Genomic DNA, 20,163 nt, shown 5'->3' on the forward strand with positions numbered 1-20,163 from the left:
GAATCCAAAAATCGATGGTTAATCGGTGCCAAATATTAAAGATTTAAAGTGTTTTGAAATTCAATGGGTCTCTATGAAAAAAGGGGAGGAAAAAAAAAAAAAGTACTAACCAAGAAGGGAGCTTCACTTTTACACAATCACACTTCTTGATTTTCTAATTTCTAGGATCATAGTTAATTAGTTACAATATGTGTAGTCTTTTACATAGAAAATATATTGTCCATGGCAAAATAAATGTATATTGTCTTAACTCTTTAGGAAGTTTAATATATGTAGGATTCACACTAGTTGTAGGATATAAACCATTTTTTAAAACGATACTATTAACCCCATGTAAACCGGTTGTGAACCGAATAAAAAAAACTGATTAAAAACCGCTATAACCGAAATAGGGTGAAAATGATTCTGATTTCACCTTATTTCTATCTGGTGCGGTTTTGGTTTCATCTTATCAAAATGTAAACTGAATCGAAACCGAACCGAATAACCAAAACCGCACCATTTGACATCCCTCCATAAATTATTAAAAATAAGAGTGACCACTCTGTATCAACATAAGTAACAAAGAATACTAGGAAATAGAAACGTAATAAGAACGTTTGCATTAAAGATAATTTCAGTCATTCATCAATGTTTTCAATGGTAATAAATAGACAAAATCGTTTTCCCTGACCAAGTTTTGAGGGTGAGTCTAGTAAATAACAGAAAGGGTTTCAATGATGATACTATATTATAGGGCAGATTTATTTTGGGCGAAAATTTAATTTTGATATAAAAGTTGTTTATTATATGGACTAATTTGTTAGGGATTGTGTTGGTACCTAAGGCTTGAGGTCTCTTGCAAGGATATGCATCAAGCAGTGGCAATTCGGTGCAGATGGTGATCTTTGTTTATGACTAACGGAAGGAAATTAAAAAAGATGGCCATTAGAAACTGTTATCCTTTTTTTTTTTTTTGGTAAGGAAACTGTTATCCTTGACGTTTCATTATTTACTTCTATATATCATAGGGATAAATATGTAATTTTGTTAACTTTTAGGATTGCTAATTTCGCTAGGATTAGTAAGTTGACTCATATGACATCTAATAACGTAGAGACCTTTTTATTTTTTATTTTTTATTTTATTTAAGCTATTGTCTTTTCACAAAAGGAAAAAAACAAAAAAAAAATTCATAATGCATTATCGGAAAAAAAAATGTCCATCCTTCATAGTTGGTACAACTTCATATATGATACGATATCATATTATTTTGATAAAAAGGAAAAAAATCCACATTTTTTTTTTACATTTCTTATGATCCCCTAGAAGATAAAGGTCACATTTTTTCCCCCCCAACTATAAACTGCATAGTCAAATGTCTTAGTTGAAACTTTTATTTAGAGGATTCTTTGACCAAGCGGTATAGGGGAGCTCATCAATGAGGTGTGGCAAAATGGTATCATATATTGGAGGAGAGTGATGCCATGAAATGTGAAGAGAAGAGAGATAGATACAAAGGATGCTAGCTATCCTCTCCTAAGGACCTTTTCCCTCTTTTTTCATTTTTTAAATGGAAAAAGACTCTTGATGGGGGCGAAATGACCACCTTGCTTCTCTGAAAAGCATAAACCTAGCTCCTATTGATGCTCTGCTTGTGCCCCGATTGGCCTTCACATTGATATAGGGGCCACACTATTCGACAAAATTATTTCCTACTTTTTTTATACAAAAGAGAGAAAAACAACAATTTTCTAAGAGGCTTACCTAAGACAATTTTGCCACAGGACCCAAATATCTACCACAAGGCAACTTGGATGAAGCCGAAAAACCTTGTGGAAAGGTAAAGCCTAAGGTCTTTATTCATATGTTTTCAGCTCAAGAAAATTAGGCCTCATGACAAATAAAGCTTCAAAAATTTCCATGACTACAATGAGGGTGCACACAAGTGCATGAATTATCAAGATGATGTATGCTAATAAAGTGATACGTGCTGGTACGATGGGAAGGTATTTATTTGAAGGGAGAGGGTGAGCAAGCAAAATCGGGAGTACATTGGATGGCAATAACATCATTTCATGTGATACGGAGAAAGATAGACATAGAGGTGTTAGTGCACCCTACCCCAACAACTCAAAAGAACCTTTTTCCTTATTTGAATTAGTTTCTAAAATTTGGGGGAGGGTTTCTGTCCGAGAGTGCAACCCCTGCATGGGAGTCAATGAGAGTGCACAAAGAAGCATTGTTAGGGGAGGGATTTTTGCCTTTCATTGAGGGTGGGATGGTCATTTCACCTCATCCTGAATTTGGACACATGCACTACACTCTCAAAGAGAGCCCTTTCTCCCTTAAAATTTTAATCTTGATCATACCTCTATTTAGCCGTTAAAGTGGCCACATCATTTTTTCACATGGCGCAATGAGATTGATGGTGCAATGGTCACTTTGCCCCCACACCCCCATGATCCCATAGAAAAACAAAAAAAAAAAGAAGAAAAACTTACACTGCCACCCCTTAGAGAATGCCACTATTAGACAGACACTCCATATATAATTTCAAATTACGCTCATACCCTTTACCGTCGGTCTTTATTATAGAATATACCCTAAATGCCGATATCAACTGGTATATAACTTTTTTTTTTTAAATCCCAAAATATCCTTATAAAAGGTGAAGTATCTAATATACCCTCTCTTAACCCCCTAACCCCTAATCAAATATGAACTCCTTCATCCCCGAATTGATATTGAGCTCCTTTATCCCTAAATCGTTTTCTCTTCATGAAGAGCATTGGTGATATCTCTCCGTGAAGAAAATCGGTAATAAACCGGCAATGGGCGGCGACGTGAGAAAGAAGTCTGCACTGCTGCTTCTCCAAATGGACACGTGTACGCTTCTTCTCTGAATCGTTCTTCTCAACCATCATTACCTTTAACATAATTATTGAGATGTTTGAGAGAAAAAGAAAAATTAAAAAGATGGAATACTTTTTTCAAAAAATGAAACGTCGGGGCATAAAGTAAAGCTGTACATTTAGACAAGGTTGATTCCATCTTGAGGCAAGTAGATTGATAATTCTCACATAGTTTTGGACACTCCATTCTTCAAATGTGTCATCAGCGCATTCATCCAGGTTGATAATGTTAAGCGGATGGAGAAGATGTTCTTGATAATAAAGGAGGAAAATGCATGCCTGATAAGATAACCTTGCCACTATAATCCAGGCCTGTGAGGTACAAGGGAATTTGGAGGCTGTGCGTGAGTTTGAGATGGAGATATTTAACGTGGAAAAAACTCAGGTATCAATTTGAGTTTTCTTCCCATCAATTTGACTTTTTATGAAGCATTGTTAGTTTCAGTGAATGTAATCATATTGTTTACTGTAAGAAGGGTGACCTGGGATGGAGCACACTCGATGGGGAGAAGGGTTTTATTCCTCTCAAACCCACGGTGAAGGTGAGAGAGATATCGAGGGGTTAGTGTAAAATAAGATGGGGTTATGTGTTTTAGTTAAAAGGATAAAATCGTTATTTTGAGGCCTCATTTAATAGAGTTTGATGGTAGGGATGTGAGCATAATTTGAAATTATGCAGAAGGTGTCTTTCTAATAGTGGCATTCTCTGGGGGGGTGACACTGTAAATTTTTCAAAAAAAAAAAAAAATTTATAAACACACAATGCCAGTTTGTATATTCTTGTGCTGATTCTCTCACATCTCATTTGTGGGTCTCACACTCTCCTCATTAAATATCCACTCCTACTGGATGATTCGTAACCTTCACCTCTTATTGGTGCATAGTTGCAACCGTCATGGGGAATCCTCCCCAAAAAATTTCTCAAAACCTCATATGTACACAAAATCTTCAATCAACATACTCCCACGCCCCAACCAAACACCACGACAATCCACTGAAACATGCCCAAAGAGTGGATTATGGATAACAAAATAAGGGGGGGAAATGTTGCCCGGTTGTGTGGCTCTTCCACCTAGACATTTTTTTTTTGGTAAAAAAAAAACAGAATTTATTAATCAAAGAAAGCCGAGGAGAACCGCCTGGCCAAGATAACAGAGGTATTTACAAGAAATAGTAGACCATGAATCCACCAAACACAAGATAGCTTAAGCTTAAGAGCTCCTGAAACTAGGTAGTCCGCTTAGGAGTTTTGAGATCTCCTTAAGAAACGAACTTCACTGAGGTAAAGTTTTCACCTAGACATAAGAACACACAAAATTACTACCCCACCCCATGTAAAATAAAAAATTCTATCCATATTGATGCCCTTGAAAACTCTCAGTAGGCCCACGCTAATGCAAGGGCCACACCATTGGGCAATGATCTCTTGCCCAAAAAATAAATAAAAAAGAGAAAGAAAGTATACAAAGTGGCCTTCCTCTCTTCTAGCCAAATGCATTGTTTTTTTCTTGTTTGTTAGTTTGCACTTTATAGGCTTTGTAGTGGGGACCCGGATCCTCTCCGGTGCCCCAGTGCACCTAACTAGCATTAGACGATTGATGGCACTTGAAGATGCACCTTGGCTGTTGGATGTGCATTGAACGCACTGGTGCATTGGATAGGATCCGATTCCTAAAATGGCATGAGATGGGTATCAATCATGGGTGGCCAAAGGTAAACATGTAATTTTACTTTCAATGAAAACCAGGAGTAAATGTGTCTGATCCGACCCATTTTGCCAGATCCGGATTGGTATCCTCCGGGACCATCCCTTTCGCTAGGGTTTTCCTAAGCATGCCACTCCCACCCTTTTTACAGAAGGGACCCACTATCCTAACCCACCCCATACTGCCCCACAAACAAACCCTAGCCCAGCCGAAAACCTGTTAGGTTCGGCCCTGTTAAGTAATATAACTCGCTCCTCCCGTTTCGTTCCTAATAGACGCCCTAATAGCTAGACCCCATTCTCTGTACTCCGTGGTGTGCTTTCTTCTCCAAGGGCATAAACCTCGCTCCTCCCTTTCTGCAAATCCTTTGCGAGAGTAATGGGGAAGGTGAAGGGGAAACATCGGTTGGATAAGTTCTACCACCTTGCGAAAGAGCAGGGTTACCGCTCTCGAGCAGCGTTCAAGCTCCTTCAACTCGAAGCCAAGTTCAGTTTTCTAGGTTCGGCGCATTCGGTTCTCGACCTCTGCGCCGCCCCTGGTGGTTGGATGCAAGTCGCCGTGCAACGTGTTCCTGTTGGTAGTTTCGTCCTCGGCATCGACCTCTTCCCTATCAAACCAATTCGAGGTGCAATCTCTGTTGAGGAAGATATCACTACGCAGAAGTGTCGCTCTACCATTAAGAAGCTGATGGGTGAGCACGGTTGCAGAGCGTTTGATCTTGTGTTGCACGATGGGTCTCCCAATGTTGGAGGAGCTTGGGCACAAGAGGCAACCAGCCAAGCCGCCTTGGTCATCGATGCTGTGAGACTGGCCACTGCGTTTCTGGCGCCCAAAGGGACATTTGTCACCAAGGTAAGGAAAAAATTATTTCTAATTTTGATCTGAGTCGGTTTGTGAACTCCTTTGGATGTCGTGGAAGACGTTTTCAGGTTCATAAATTATTGCTTCTTATCGTCGATTTTCTGCTGTTCTATAAAAAATTGCGCGTAGTGGTGATGTTTCGCTATATGTTGAATTGGTTGGATTGGATCTCCCAGTGATCTTTTGTTATGCTTCGGAATCCAATATTTTACTTGGGGTTTTGGGTTTGAGTACACAATGCATATTTTACTTGGGAAGCTGCGGTTGAACTGCCATGACAAAGTGGCTTGCTTATGGTGTCCACCCTCTCCGGGCCAACCTTAAACGATTGCATATTCTTAAAACCATGAATGAGAACATTGTTGAAGTAACTTTTGTAGAAATCACAAAGTAGTTTTGAGATGGAAACAAGTAAATCGAAACTAAACTGCTGCTATACTTTTGTTATTTATTATTTTTTTCTTAATACTCCTCTTCTTGGTCTGTTGTTATGAAGAGCTTTGTAATATTTAGGGATTTGTAGACTGGGGATTTTCACGACCACATTTGTATGCCATGGATGAAGAGTTGCCTATTATTACGTTATATAGAAGGGTGTTTATGGAAGACTTTGAAAGTGGTTTTTCTAAACTTATCATATAGATTAAAGTGTGGTAAGTAAGAAAGCAATTGAATGCATCTCCATCAACCGCTTTACTTTAATATATAGTATAGATTAGGAATGGCAAAGAAGAATTTCCGTATCCTCCAAATTGTAGGATAAAGGCTGCAGTGGGTTGAGTTTGCTTTATTCTTTAGGCATGAGATTCTGATTACAGTTCTTGAATTTAGTTAACTTAACTGTTTCTAATTTGTACAAAGTTCCTGACTTCACTCTGCAAGAGTTTTATGAACTCTCAAGAAAAGGGGGGTGGGTGGGGAAGGAAAGGAGTTGTCAGAATAGGTATTTATGCTTGGCATTACTCAGCAGCGGATGAATTGGAACCGTTTCTACTTGGCTTGGTTCGGATCCATGTAGTCGATCCCATTGAGTTGGGATAAGGCTGAGTTGTTGTTGTACTCAGCATTAGATGATTTCCATTCTCTCTGTCTCTCTTACCAGTAGTTGTCCACGTATTTCGAAACTGTCTTCATTTACTGTTCAGTCTGTCAGACCATTAATCATCCTAGTCCCCCCCTCCGCATCCCCCAAACCCCCACCCCCCAAAAAAAAAAAAAAAAAAAAAAGCCCGGTAATCATCCATAAGTTAAAAATTACCTTGGCATGCATATGTGGAATGCTTATTCATGAGTAACTGGTTTCTTTTCATCTTGAGACTGGACATTTCTTATTTTCTACTTCAATTAGATTAGTCAATTCTTTGTAAAATTGAAATGTCTGTACTTAATTGTGATGACTGAGTTTTTCGCATTTTAGGGTTATATCAAGCATTCTGCATTTCTATCATTTGTGGGAACTAAGGTGGAGAAATATTATTTAATTAAACAATTAGGGGAAAAACTATATCTAAAAATATTAAAATCACAATCAAGGAGCAACTGACTTACAGAAAGTGATGTAATAAGATATGCGCTGTTATATAATAAAAACCCTTCAAAGTATTATTGGAGCCTCAACAACAAAAAATTCTCCCTTTGTCTGAAGTTGGTAAACTTTTCCAAAGGTGAAGGTGGTGGCGCAATGGTCTTGTTCCTTGAGCTAGCATAATGACGGGTTTTTTCCATTGATTTAAGGTCCTGTAAGTCATGATCGTAGATGCTCTACATGGAAGTTGGTGAAAACCAGCTAAAGGGTAAACAAATGGTCATTGCTTAAAGAACCGGTTTTGAATTCATCTGCCAGTATTCTTTTTAGTGCTAAGTATCAACAGCTAGTATTGATTGGGAAAGAAGATGCATATTCTTTCACTTTACAGAGTGATATGTCTTCTGCATGATTGAGCACTTTCCTCCGCTTTCTTCTTGTATGGGGGAAGGTGATTCAAGGGCATTCGAGGTTTCCATTTATTTCCATGATATGCCTCTGTTCCATCTTCTTCCTTCTTATTTTCTCTCTCTCTCTCTCTTTTTGTGTGTGTGTGTGTGTGTGTGTGTGTGTGTGTGTGTGGTGGTGGTTGTTTTGCATTTTGCATTATGTGACTGAGAGCCCTCCACTCCATTCTATTCAATCAAGAAATCCCCTCAAGTATGTGAATGAGCGAGCATGCCATTGTCAAACGAATCTGGCGTGTATGTTGTTAGAAATTGAAATAGAAAACCTCCTTTTTAGTTCAATATTCTTTTTGCATTCAAAGCTCGAGGGGATCAGTTAAATGATTATCAGTGGCATGCATTAATAGGTATGTATCTAGTATGTATTGTTTATGGCTTTGAATAGAGTTGATTGGAGGGTAAGGATCCATGTATCGGATGCCATCTAGTTGGGACAAGGCAGAGTTGTTTTTGTATTTGTTGTTACCATACACTAGGAGTATATATACTTTGTATTAAACCGTTTGCTTGGTTCTTGAAAAAGGTGTCTCCAAATGTTATCTTATCCAACTATTACACAGCAGGTGGGTTGTCATGTTGAATTTATGGAAAATTTGAAGGCTAGGCTACGCATAAAAACATCGTTACTAAGGGTGTTAATCGGTTCGATTTCGGTTTAAATGGTTTGGTTTGGTTTGGTTTGGTTTGGTTCACATATCTTTTGACTGAACCATAACCGCACCATTTATTAAACAGTTGCACTTTCTGAAATTGTAACCATTTAGTAAACGGTTTCGGTTTCATTGTTTTAAACGGTTTTGGTTTCGGTTTATTCCATGCGGTTTTTAAATGGTTAGCAATCGGTTTGCTAGTCTATTCAGTTTACTAAAATTTTGCTTTTGGTGATAAATGATTCAATCTTGAGAATTTGAAATGCAACCATTATGTTTTGTTAAAACAACCAAACAACTAAGCAAAATAAAATATTTTGATAGAAAATAGTCTCAGGCGCATCTAACAAGTCAGTAAGTAATGCTGACAGCAGGTCCCCCCTCCCAAATAATGTGTTATAATATTGAAAATATATATTTAATATGCCATGGTATAAGCAAAAGTTGCATTTTTATCAGTATAGATTTTACTTAGGGCCTGTTTGGTATCGTTTCTGTTCCAGAAACGCCGTTTCGTTTCAAAAACGAAAATTTCAGTTTCTGTGTCAAAACGCAGTTTTTAAACGAAAAAATGGTGTTTTAAAATTTCAGATTTTTATCGGGAATTTTTTTTTTTTTGTAAAATGGAACGAAACTGGGAAGACGGAACTCCATTTTGGAGTTCCGTCCAATCTCGTTTTTTCAGTTTTTTTTTTCACTTTTTGTTCCAAAAAAACAGAAACGGACCATAAGTGCACCAAACAGAAGATTCCGTTTTTTCGGTCCAATAGAACGAAAAAACTCCAGAAATGTTTTTTTAGAACGATACCAAACGGGCCCTTAGTGCGTTGGATTAATTTAATCGGCATTCCAAACAATGAGCAAGCTACCTCTAGAATTATTTGCAGGCTTGTGGCACTCAATCTTTGAATCAAATGAGATACTAATGATATTTTGCAACCACCTTATTTAATCTTTAAACGGGTTAATCTGATCGGTTTTGACGGTTTAAACGGTTCGGTTTTCACGGTTTCAATTCGGTTTGAAACCACGGGTTAAACGACTTGGTTTGGCTTCAACCCGTTTAGCTAATCGGCTTGAAACTTGAAACTTGAAACCATAACCGAACCATTTACTAAACAGTTTTGCGGTTTCGGTGTAAATGGCTAGGTTCGGTTTTGGTAAACGGTTTCAGTTTCAAATTCACATCCTTAATCATTACTGTGATATATTTGTTATAACCTTTCTATAGTTAACCCCAAGAATTCAATATGAGTTTCCATTTAAATATTATAATGCTAGATTATTTTACGTATCAAGAGACATTTGATTGTGCTTTGCTATGTTTTACCGACATTGACTGCAAATCTTATGCATTGGTTTATTATGTGCATGAATGGAAACTCCTGTGAATGTGAACTGTTTACCTTTTTTTTTTTTTTTTAATTAATTTTTCTTGAGTGTGTTTGACTGGTCTTGGTTGAGTGGGTGTAATGTAAGGCTATTTACCTAAGAAATCAACCCCGAAAAATGTATGAACTCCAAACCCAACTCAGAAGTTATTTCAGACTCAGAGAAAACACAGATTTGAGAAATTAGGGCAGAATAAAGGGGACTGTCCTTACAAACCAGGGCACAAATCAGCCCAAGGTGCTGGTCGAGTGGAGGTCTCAGCAGGCCTAATGAAGTCCTCAAACAGCAGCAACAATAGTCCTCCAGGTGAAGGGGAACAACACAAGAATTTCTAGGGCACAATTAGGGCACAGATCACCACCCGATGGGAGAAAGGCGACTGCGGAAACAGGGAACCTCAGCAGGCTCTCAAACTAGGATCAAGTGGCCTCCTTGGGGGTCTGAACAAACCCTTAAAAGGGCTCTTGCAACAGGCTACAGATCTGAGAATAATGGGGGATTGATTTCGGTTTCAAAACCGTGACAAATTGGTCAATCTCCTTGGAGGTCTGCTTCTGGTTCTGGATGAATGTTGGACTCTTATGACTCCTCATAAACACTTCTATTTCAGTCACACTATCACACTAACCCTCACATAACAATAGGTTAACAGCAAGCTAGGAAAACTTAGGGTAGGGGAATCGCAGGTGGATAGATGTGGGTGGGGGGGCTCTCTCAGCCCAGGGTCTCTCACCCACAGCTATCTCAGCTGTTGTCTAGTTTCTCAGATCAGCAATATGCAAACAAGCATGAAGATTGAATTCTCAAAACTGATCTGTTATTGCCATTGAACAAGGCTGTTTATATAGCCTTGTAAACTGAGTTACAATTTGGAAAGTCTAAATTAGGAAGCAAAGTTGATTGTAGGAAGCAAAGTTGAATGGAAACTAAAAACTAAGGAATCTAAAACTTTCCTAATTACAAAGCTTGTAAACCAAGGAAAGAGATAACATAGAAACAAAACTTCCTTGAAGACTATCTATGACTTTTATTGGTTTTGATCAGTCAACATAATAGGACAAATCAGACTGGTCAAATTGGAAAACTAAATCGATAGAGCTGTAGGGACTGCTTCTAGAGGTCTCCTCCTCCTTTCGATGGGGGGTAACTGTGGGGCTTATTGAAGAGCCACATGAGGACAAAACTGAGGAGATCTGCGCCAACATTAGGCCGGCTTGATGGAGATTAATGTTGGTCTGAGAACTGAAGCTGGCCTTTCTTCTTCCTCCTATAATGTATATACATGGGATCATCATCTACATCAGGGTGTCTAATGTCTAATTGAGGTGAACCTGATTTGGGATATTTGTGGGATACCATTCGTAGTGAATCAAAAAAGTTCACCAATATTGTGACCAGTATTATGTGTTCTGTTCTCTTTGGACATAGATTTTATAGTTTCTGAATAATTTGAATTGTAAGATTCTTTTTAGGTTTGTTTTCTTTTACTTTGCCCCAATATTTGTTTTTCTCTTTAACTTACTGACCTTCTCATTCATTGTCCTAAGACCTTGTGCATCTTAGCCTGTTTTTAATCATTTATAATTATTTTAGTTTCTTACACTTCTCTTTAATTGTGGCTGAGTTCACATGACCATTTCCCAGCTTTATCCGATTGCAATCTCTTAATGTCTCAAAATAACCTGTTATGTATAATCTTGTGTAGGTTTTCAGGTCACAAGACTACAGTGCTGTGCTCTACTGTTTAAAACAGGTAAAATTTCTTTTCAATGTACTTAAAGTATGCTGGTTTCTTCTCTCTAATTGCTTTAGTCTCTGACAACATATCTGTCATGTCAGCTATTCGGGAAGGTCGAGGTCACTAAACCTGTTGCCAGTCGTTCATCATCTGCAGAAATCTATGTTGTGGGGATAAACTATAAGGCTCCTGCAAAGATTGATCCACGTCTTCTTAATGTGGGGCATCTATTTCAGGGAGCTGTTGAAACCCCCAAGGTAATTTATTTTAACATGTCTGGTAGATAAGCATGCACACACGTGTGTGTACCTTTTATAATGTGATATTTTCATAACATTATATTAACTTTCTGGTAACTTGAAACTTCCTGGTTTAGGTCGTGGACGTTCTTAGAGGAACAAAGCAGAAGAGGCATCGTGATGGGTAAATTCTCTTTCGTATGATAATTTTAGTTGGTGGGATAAATCATGTGGGTAACCTGATTCTTTCATCAATAATTTAATTTAATAAATTAAAATGTATGTAAGTGCCTTCTTGCTTTTTATCTTGGTTGGACATCATCATTCTATTAACAGTGAATACATACATATAGGATATCCGGTTCTTCTGATAAGCGGATATTTTTTTAACCACCCGACATATGAGATCATCAATAGTGACAAAGTAATTTGGAGTTTCTGTCTTGCTCTCTGTGGGCTTTAGCTTCAAAAGGATTGGGAATTTATGTATTCCATATCTACCATAAGTGTCTTTGTTAAGGTAATTCTTCACTGCAGGTATGAGGAAGGAAATACAACTTTAAGGAAGGTCTGTTTGGCTTCAGATTTTGTGTGGTCTGCGAGTCCACTTGAAATTCTTGGTTCAGTTAGTTCTATATCCTTTGATGATCCAGCCTGCTTATCCATAAAGGACCACAGTTTAACAACAGAAGAGGTAATTTTACTTATTTTTTGTTTTCTTCCAGTCCTTATTCTCATTGTTGTATTGTCATTTGTAGAGATTTCAACTGATTATGGGGCTCTATAATTTTGCCAGATCAAGTTACTTTGCGATGATCTGCGTGTTTTGGGAAAGCAGGACTTCAAACAAATTTTGAAGTAAGTCCTATTTCTTTGCATGATTCACACACTTCCTCCCACATATCTCATTTTCTTAACCATTCTAGTTCTCTTGGATAGGAGATAAACTTGGTTTGTTAAGATATAGTTTTGATGATCAGTTGTGGGGAAACAATGCCACCTTGTTAGAGGAAACCAAGCATGGTTTAGTGGATGTTATAAGTGGTCTGCCAATGGAATGATGGCCTTGTTGTCTAGATGAAGCAAATCTGACCGTCATTTGGTGGGTCTTATTGGGAACATCTGCCTGGCCAATGTTTAACTTATCTGGTTCAATTTCTTGACCGTTTGATAAGGAGGCAATATTATCCCCAGTGAAGTTGGTCATTGAATGGTAGGGACATCTGATTTGGTGTTTTCTTTGGCCCTGAGGTCAGGCTGGAGTCCCCCTCCTCGTGCTACTGTGGTACAAGTCCAGCCTCTTGTTCTGGGTGCATGAGATTTTGGTTTATGCTAACCACATGTCTTATAATAAGAGAGGAGTTGTGGATTCTATCCACCATGTGTATGACATGAAACGGATGCTATTAGCATGCCTTGCTTTCTATTTGATAATATATATTAGATTTTTTGTGTGTATCTAAGTTATTTCTATATAGCATCTTTTCATGTTTGTTTCCTTTGCAGGTGGAGGATGCACATCAGAAAGGCTCTGTCCCCTGTGCAAAAGGCTACTGCTATGTCTACAGATGTTGAAGATGAGAAGGAAGATGAGGATGAGAAGATGCTCAATGAAATGGAGGAGTTGACATATGCTATGGAGCGCAAGAAAAAAAGAGAAAAAAAACTGCTCTCCAAAAGACGAGCTAAGGTTTATAATATTGTCTAAAATAATTCCCCACCTTTGTTGGTTTAGAATAGCTTCTTTGTTGAACGGTTTTGGGATTTCTGAATGTAACTTACCAGGACAAGGCACGCAAAGCAACGGGGAAGCAAATTGATGCACTAGAAGATGGATATGTTGATCAAGAGTTGTTTTCTCTTTCTTCTATAAAGGTTTGTCTATTCTTTACTTTATTCTATCTGGTAATAGCTTCCTCTCCCTCACCCCGAACCCAAAATGTTTGACCCTGGATCTTGGCGACCATAATACCTGCCTCATGCATTATGGCAAGTAGGGGGCCAGGGACCCCTGGTCATATGTCAAGTTTCAACCGAAATAGACTCGGAAAATGGTGAAATAAAGCTCTGAAATTTTTTTCAAAAAATGGTTGAAAAATATGGAACTTCCAAAAAATGGCTGGAAACAAATGCACAGCTGAAAATAGATGGGAAAATGCCAATAAATAGGGGGTCTATGTTGGAATTTGACAAGTGACTGATCCAAACCAAATTTAGTATCTATTCAATGGTTGGGATTACCTCATCACCTTGCCACACGGCAAAAGTAGGTGGACCATTTAGGGCCTTTTTTTGTTTTTGTTTTTGTAAATATATTCTGGATAACATGATAATGCTATGATAAATCTAGGCCATACATTTTCCCAATGCTCCAGTGAACTTCTCAAGATAGGATATTGGCTTTGATGTTGCAAAGGATTATCGGAAACATTCATTTAAAGTTGGGTCTGCAAGCAACCTATAAATATGTGTGGAAGTTTGGGTGATAGTTTTCATTTCCACCCCCATAATTTTAGCTTTTATTTTCTCTGTCCATGCGTATGCACATTGTCCACATAAGCCTGAACATTTCTGTGCATAATAAGTCGAATATAAAATAGACGCGCATGATAAAGTAGATATGCGTAAAAGTTACATAAATGGTTTGTAAAAAAAATGGTGAAAACAAGAGATAACTGGCCTTGTCCAAATATTTCAGGTGGGCTAGATGAATCTTTTTGTATTATTTCACTTCTTAGGGCAATATCCACTTTTTAAGAGATGCAATGATATAAGTTTCATTAGAGTAAATCTATTAGTATGCTTTCATTAACCGAATGTGGTCTTGTAACGTGTCCAAGGTTCAGTCTTCAGAATTTTCACTCTTCCTTCCATTCTTCCAGAAAATAGGCTTTTCTACTCATCAAAATTATACATTCATGCTTGTATCTATCATCTAGTTATGTATTTACATCATTTTTTTTTATAGGTTATTTACATCATATTATTGTAATTTACTTTTACTATTTCTCTTCAGGGAAAGAAAGATCTAGCTGTTGTGGATACCACAGAAGCTGATGATGGGAATGGGAGCTCCGGGGATAGTGAAAATGAAGAAACTCGTTATGGTGAACACCTAGAGAGTCCACCTACTGATGTGGACTCTGATGAAGAACAGAGACGGTGATTTTATGATCTACTTATTCTGCTTAGTATGATAGTTATCAGTAACATGACATTCTCTGTGACTAAGTGATTCTTTGTTCTGTTCAGGTATGATGAACAACTAGAGGGGTTCCTTGATGAGGCTTATGAGCGATATTTGATCAGAACGGGAGGAAGTACAAAGCAGCGGAAGAGAGCCAAGCGAGTACATTCTAAAGACGGAAAAGAATCATTGGAGGTATGTAGCGTAGAATGTTGCTAATAATGGAAGGTTCTTATTTTGGAGAATGTTGCATGCTTTCACTGTGTAATTGGAACCTCTTGGTTCCCTTTAACATCGTTAGGGTTTGCAAATATCTCTCGGATGGTTTGTTCTCTTTTAGCATTCAGTCTGTTATATAAGTGCCTGGAGTATCTGTCTGTAGCATGCTGTCACCATTATCTTAGTCAGAGGTTGCCACCATTTTTTTTTTTTTTCACATCATAATAGCTAATGCTTGTTGAATACCTCTCTATATAGCATGATGGGTTTGTTTTTTTCCTTTTGCCTGCAGGGTGGTGAAGATGATGAATTAGTTAATAATGGAGATGAGTCTGACAAAGAACAAAGTGATAATGAAGCGAACCCTCTTATGGTATCTCTCGATGAGGAGGATAAGCAGACTAAGGAGCAGATTATGGAGAAGTGGTTCAGTCAGGATATATTTGCTGAGGCTGTAGAAGAAGGGGATTTAGATAAGAATGACACTGAAGATGAAATGGAGGAGGATTTGCCGGAAGAAAAGCTCCCAATTCCTGGGAAGGTAAAAAAATCAACTCTCTCAGCTGAAGCAAATACCCCTAAACTCCGTGGTTCCAAGGTAGAAGAGGACTTTGAGATTGTACCTGCTCCAGCTACAGACTCCAGCGATGACTCATCTTCTGATGAATCAGAGGAGGAAGATGATGATAAAAAAGCTGAGATACTGGCTTATGCAAAGAAAATGCTGAGGAAGAAACAGAGGGAACATATACTTGATGATGCTTATAACAAGTATATGTTTGATGATGATGGTCTGCCATCATGGTTTTTGGAGGAGGAAAAGAGGCATCGCCAGCCAATTAAGCCAGTGACCAAAGAGGAGGTTGCAGCAATGAAGGCACAGTTTAAAGAGATTGATGCCCGTCCAGCCAAAAAGGTAGCTCAGGCCAAAGCCCGTAAAAAGCGTGTTGCCATGAGGACACTTGAGAAGGTCCGCCGGAAGGCAAACACCATTTCTGATCAGACAGACATCTCTGAACAGTCAAAAATGAAGATGATTGATCGACTATACAAGAAAGCAGAGCCAAAGAAGCCTCAGAAGGAGTATGTGGTTGCTAAGAAGGGTGTACAAGTCAAGGCCCATGGCAAAGGAAAGGTTCTAGTTGACCGGCGAATGAAGAAGGATTCAAGAACTAGTGGAATGAGTAAGAAAAATAAAGGTGGTTCGAAGAAGGGAAAGAACATGAAGGGTAAAGTATCTGGAAAAGCTTCAATGAACAACAAAAGGAAAGGAAACAAAGGAAAGAAATAGTGGGCGTGATTGAGCTTGTGAAGTTGTGTGGGCATGTAAGCTATCATCTCACCTTCTCATGTGGGAGGGTTTCTTGATTTCATTTTTTCTCAATTTTATGATAAATTCCTCTTGGTTAAATTATTTTGGTATGTTTCCTTATATTTTCCATTCCGTTGTCTTTCTAGTCATTGCTTTTAACGTAAAGGATCATAGTTGTATTTTTTTTTTAGCCATTTATTGTTTTGTAGCTATTTTAATGGGCATGTAGTATGTTGCCCATGTTAAGCCAATTAGGCATGTTGACCTAGGGTTCCCTTTGTGTGAAATTGGCCTAGGGCTCCCTGGGGAGCAAAGATTGGCAGTAAACTGATGGAAGCACGTTTTTCTTGTTTGTTTGGACTCAAGAACCATTTTTTTTCTTTTTGAATTTACCAAGTGGTTGATACCAGGATTGATAGGGTTTCACATGGGAAAAGGAGATTTACTTGACTGTAACTCCACGTGTCATTAGTTGATATAGGAATCTTAAAGATTTCAGAATGACAAGGTCAACCACTGGAGTTTTTTCTTTTGGATGAATTTTTTTTTTTTTCTTTTTTTGGGTGAATCAACTACTGGAGTTGAACGAGTGCTTTAGTTAAATTGTTGATCTTCCAGCCCAACCGTAGGAATTTATAGAATTCCTTTAGTTCTATGTAAAAGTTTATCATCTTTTGGGTTAACCTAATCAGTCCTGCTCACAAGAGTCTAGATAACTTAAGATTTATTTTTGTTCTTTTCATGGAATAAACCTTTTAAGATCTTGTGACCTTTATAATTGCAGGATAAGTCAGATGGGGGGCCATCCAGCCAGTCAGACCCATGGGAAAAGGAGATTTACTTGACTGTAACTCCACGTGTCATTAGTTGATATAGGAATCTTAAAGATTTCAGACTGACAAGGTCAACCACTGGAGTTTTTTCTTTTGGATGAATTTTTTTTTTTTTGGGTGAATCAACTACTGGAGTTGAACGAGTGCTTTAGTTAAATTGTTGATCAATGCCTTGAAAGATGGTGATTCTAGTATCAATTAGGTAGGGGCTTTCAAACATTGCTGGGACGTATGGTTATTTTTGCTTCATGCCCTCCAATCAGCTTCTTATAAGTTCACTTGCAAAGGAATACTGTATCCATTAAATTATGCAACTCGGTGTTATATTGAGAAGCGCTAAGAACAGGTATCACCTATAGAGTGCTCATACATTGGAAGATTCAAAATAATCAGTAATTTTGTGTTCCTGGTGATGTTTCATGTTTACCTTATGACCTGTGATTGAGGTTCTCTACTTATTGAATGGTCCAGGTCCTTGGGATAGTTCCTACATGTTACTCAAAAACGGTTGTGGCCTGTGATTTGTCGTGTTGGATATATATATATATATATATATATTTTTTTTTTGGGACGAATTAAAATAAATAGAACTGGGGAAAAGAAAAAAGGGGGTGGGGGGGGAGATATACAAGACCCGAAGGTCAAATGATACAACCTTATGGGTCAGGGGAAGTGGGGGAGAATAATGTTGTGTGATAAATCCCAGGAAGCAACAATGAGCTTGTTCCCTGAGGAGTCCACAATAGATCTAAGGGAGAGGGTACCAAGTTTGGATGAAACATCAAAATGGTTTTGACGTAGAGGACCATCATGTTGGAGATTGCTGATTTTAGTTAAATTGGACTTTCTTATTGACGCCTCTTGAGGCCTCAAATAATTTGTAATCTATCTTTTTCTCTTTCAATGATAGGACATAATAATACCTCTTGAAAATGACATGTTGGAAAGTCAGTTTCAAATAATTTTAGAAATATTTCATTTTTAAAAGTTAGATGGAGGATCAGAAGCAATCAAAAAAAGATTACAACAACCAAAACCTTACACCAACTTAATGGAGTCAGTCACAAGGGGATAGGGGTGTCAACGGTCCGGGTCGGTGCGGTTTCGGTCCGGTTCCACCGGTTTCGGTGTGAGTTTGGAAGTGACCGAAATCGACCCAATAAGGATTTATCGGTTTCGGTCCGGTGTTGGTTTCGGTGCGATTTGGGTTCGGGTTGTTATCGGTTTAGGAATTGACACCCCTACAAGGGGATATCAAGCAAGGACAAGCGCAAGGATCTATGTAAAAAGATTAACGGGTTATGGCTAATCATGATAAGTGTCGGTTGTCAACTTTGACTTAAATATACAGTGAAAAGAAGATTAGATGTTCTAAATGCAGCTATAAAGGTGTCATTCAGGAAGTCGTTTACTTAAATATACAGTGAAACTGTTGACACCGATAACAGAAGCCTAGTATAGTAAGATTCAGATGTTGCTACATCATTCCAAATAATCTCACAAAGACACAGTCAATGAACTGATCGGGCTCTACTAAGAAAGAAACAAGAATCAACAGGGAATGCAAGCAGAAATTTATTCCAAATATATAAATAAACGCATTACATTTTTCTTCAATCTTCAAACTAACTGATTAAGGTATTCATCCACGGTTGTGTAGTTCACATCTGGATAAAGCTCAGTAGCCTCCACTCCAATGGCAGGATCAATCTCATATTTTGTGTTGTCTCCCTTGATGAAAGCCGAATGATAAATTGACAACAATAGATTGATCGGATACTGAGACTCTGCAATGAGCAAGAGATAACAGTAGAAATCAGAACAGAATTATGGTCTTTTCAATGAAGTAAGAATATGTCTCTTGCACAAGAGATTACTTATCTGAAATGTTGATTTTTGCAACTGACCTTGGATTTTCTTAAGAAGCTTCTCCTCTGGAACGTAAATCTTTTCAAGGGATTTGCCAATCTTCTTCTCCCACATGGAGATGAGTTCGTTGAAGGAGCAAATGTTGGCTGGGGGTTCCACTGTTTTGATGGTGTAACTGGCAAAGAGCATTTAGATTTTAAAGAGAACTGAAGGAAGAACATATAGAATATCTTTTAAACCGGTAGTGATGGGTTGGTTACCTTTGGGAATTCCATCCCCTAAGATCACAACTTTGTCTCTTGGAGGAGCTGTGGCATGCATCTGTCCCAAGTTATACAGGAAGTACGCAGGAAAGCCGTAAGAGAAGACACAAGTGTATGGGATCCCCTTAGCCTCAACAGCTCGACGGATCTGAGACTTCACCCTGAAACCTATTGCTGCTGGATCCACTGCTCCATCGCAACAGTCTGGGTCATTTCCAAACTCTGAATGGAGGAATCTCTGCAGATTCATCCATTCTATTTTAGTGTCAATGGTTCTTCCAATTAATCAATGAAACTAAACATGCAATTGGAACCAAATAGGATATGGCTTCCCATTTGGACAAGACTCAGACATGAGAGAGAGAGAGAGAGAGAGAGAGAGTTTTGAAGGACCTACCTTCACAGTCCCAGCTTCTATAATGGCTGCAATGATCTTCACCTGGTCGGCAATTTTCTCTGTTCCAATGGTAGATATTACAACATCAACTTGCTTGATTGCCTTTACCAAGCTTTCATGGTCGTAAATATCTCCCTGCATAATTGATCAGAAGGAAATTGGTCATTGGAGTTTTCATAGAAATACAAAGAAATTAAGCAAACATCTGTGTCTCTGCTCTGGTCAAAACCAAGGAGGCATGTCAAACGTCCTGCCTTAATGCTTTTCAAAGTCTCATATTTGAATTACAATTTCTTTTTTACTATTTTATCCCTGAAATGATAAGAGTAATCAATCTGGATTGATCAGGGCTTAGGGCTCGGTCTCAACTGATGCTAATACGATACAGCCAATCCAGCCGATATGATACCAATATTTGAAACCATGGGTAGAAGATGTGAGATTCTGCCAAAAAAGAAAAAAAGGTGGCATGAGATTTTGTTATTAACATGAACAACCCATGGTAGAAGATGTACATGTTTTACGAATTTATGGATCGCAAATTGGTCAAATTGTCATATATATTACCGATATTGTGCTTCTAACTATAGAGTCATCGATGTAGTTTCTTA

The 20,163-nt window shown here is 38.2% G+C and overlaps 1 protein-coding gene and 1 pseudogene across 2 annotated transcripts; one reads left to right on the forward strand and one right to left on the reverse strand.

Moving 5' to 3' along the window:
• The first annotated feature begins 4,865 nt into the window (after positions 1-4,865).
• Positions 4,866-17,436, forward strand: LOC122066334 (adoMet-dependent rRNA methyltransferase spb1). Of its 2 annotated transcripts, XM_042630165.1 has the most exons (12): positions 4,866-5,452; positions 11,201-11,248; positions 11,335-11,490; positions 11,610-11,656; positions 12,010-12,166; positions 12,269-12,330; positions 12,979-13,162; positions 13,258-13,347; positions 14,489-14,634; positions 14,725-14,854; positions 15,171-16,204; positions 16,975-17,436. In XM_042630165.1, the coding sequence occupies exons 1-11, from the start codon at positions 4,979-4,981 to the stop codon at positions 16,167-16,169; spliced, it is 2,493 nt and encodes an 830-aa protein (XP_042486099.1). In that variant the 5' UTR covers positions 4,866-4,978; the 3' UTR covers positions 16,170-16,204; positions 16,975-17,436. The 2 variants fall into 2 exon arrangements, with proteins under 2 accessions (XP_042486099.1, XP_042486091.1); XM_042630157.1 differs by lacking the exon at positions 16,975-17,436 and having other exon boundaries at positions 15,171-16,310.
• A 1,207-nt stretch (positions 17,437-18,643) lies between these two features.
• LOC122088054 lies at positions 18,644-19,693 on the reverse strand (annotated as a pseudogene).
• Between the last annotated feature and the right edge of the window lie 470 nt (positions 19,694-20,163).

The sequence above is a fragment of the Macadamia integrifolia genome, chromosome 2 (assembly GCF_013358625.1).
Source record: "Macadamia integrifolia cultivar HAES 741 chromosome 2, SCU_Mint_v3, whole genome shotgun sequence".
Taxonomy (NCBI): Eukaryota; Viridiplantae; Streptophyta; class Magnoliopsida; order Proteales; family Proteaceae; genus Macadamia; species Macadamia integrifolia.

Coding starts and splice junctions, on each gene's coding strand:
- LOC122066334 (XM_042630165.1), top strand. CDS start 4,979: ATGGGGAAGGTGAAGGGGAAACATCGGTTGGATAAGTTCTACCACCTT. Junction 12,167..12,268: donor ACAGTTTAACAACAGAAGAG/GTAATTTTACTT, acceptor TAATTTTGCCAG/ATCAAGTTACTTTGCGATGA. Junction 13,348..14,488: donor TTTCTCTTTCTTCTATAAAG/GTTTGTCTATTC, acceptor ATTTCTCTTCAG/GGAAAGAAAGATCTAGCTGT.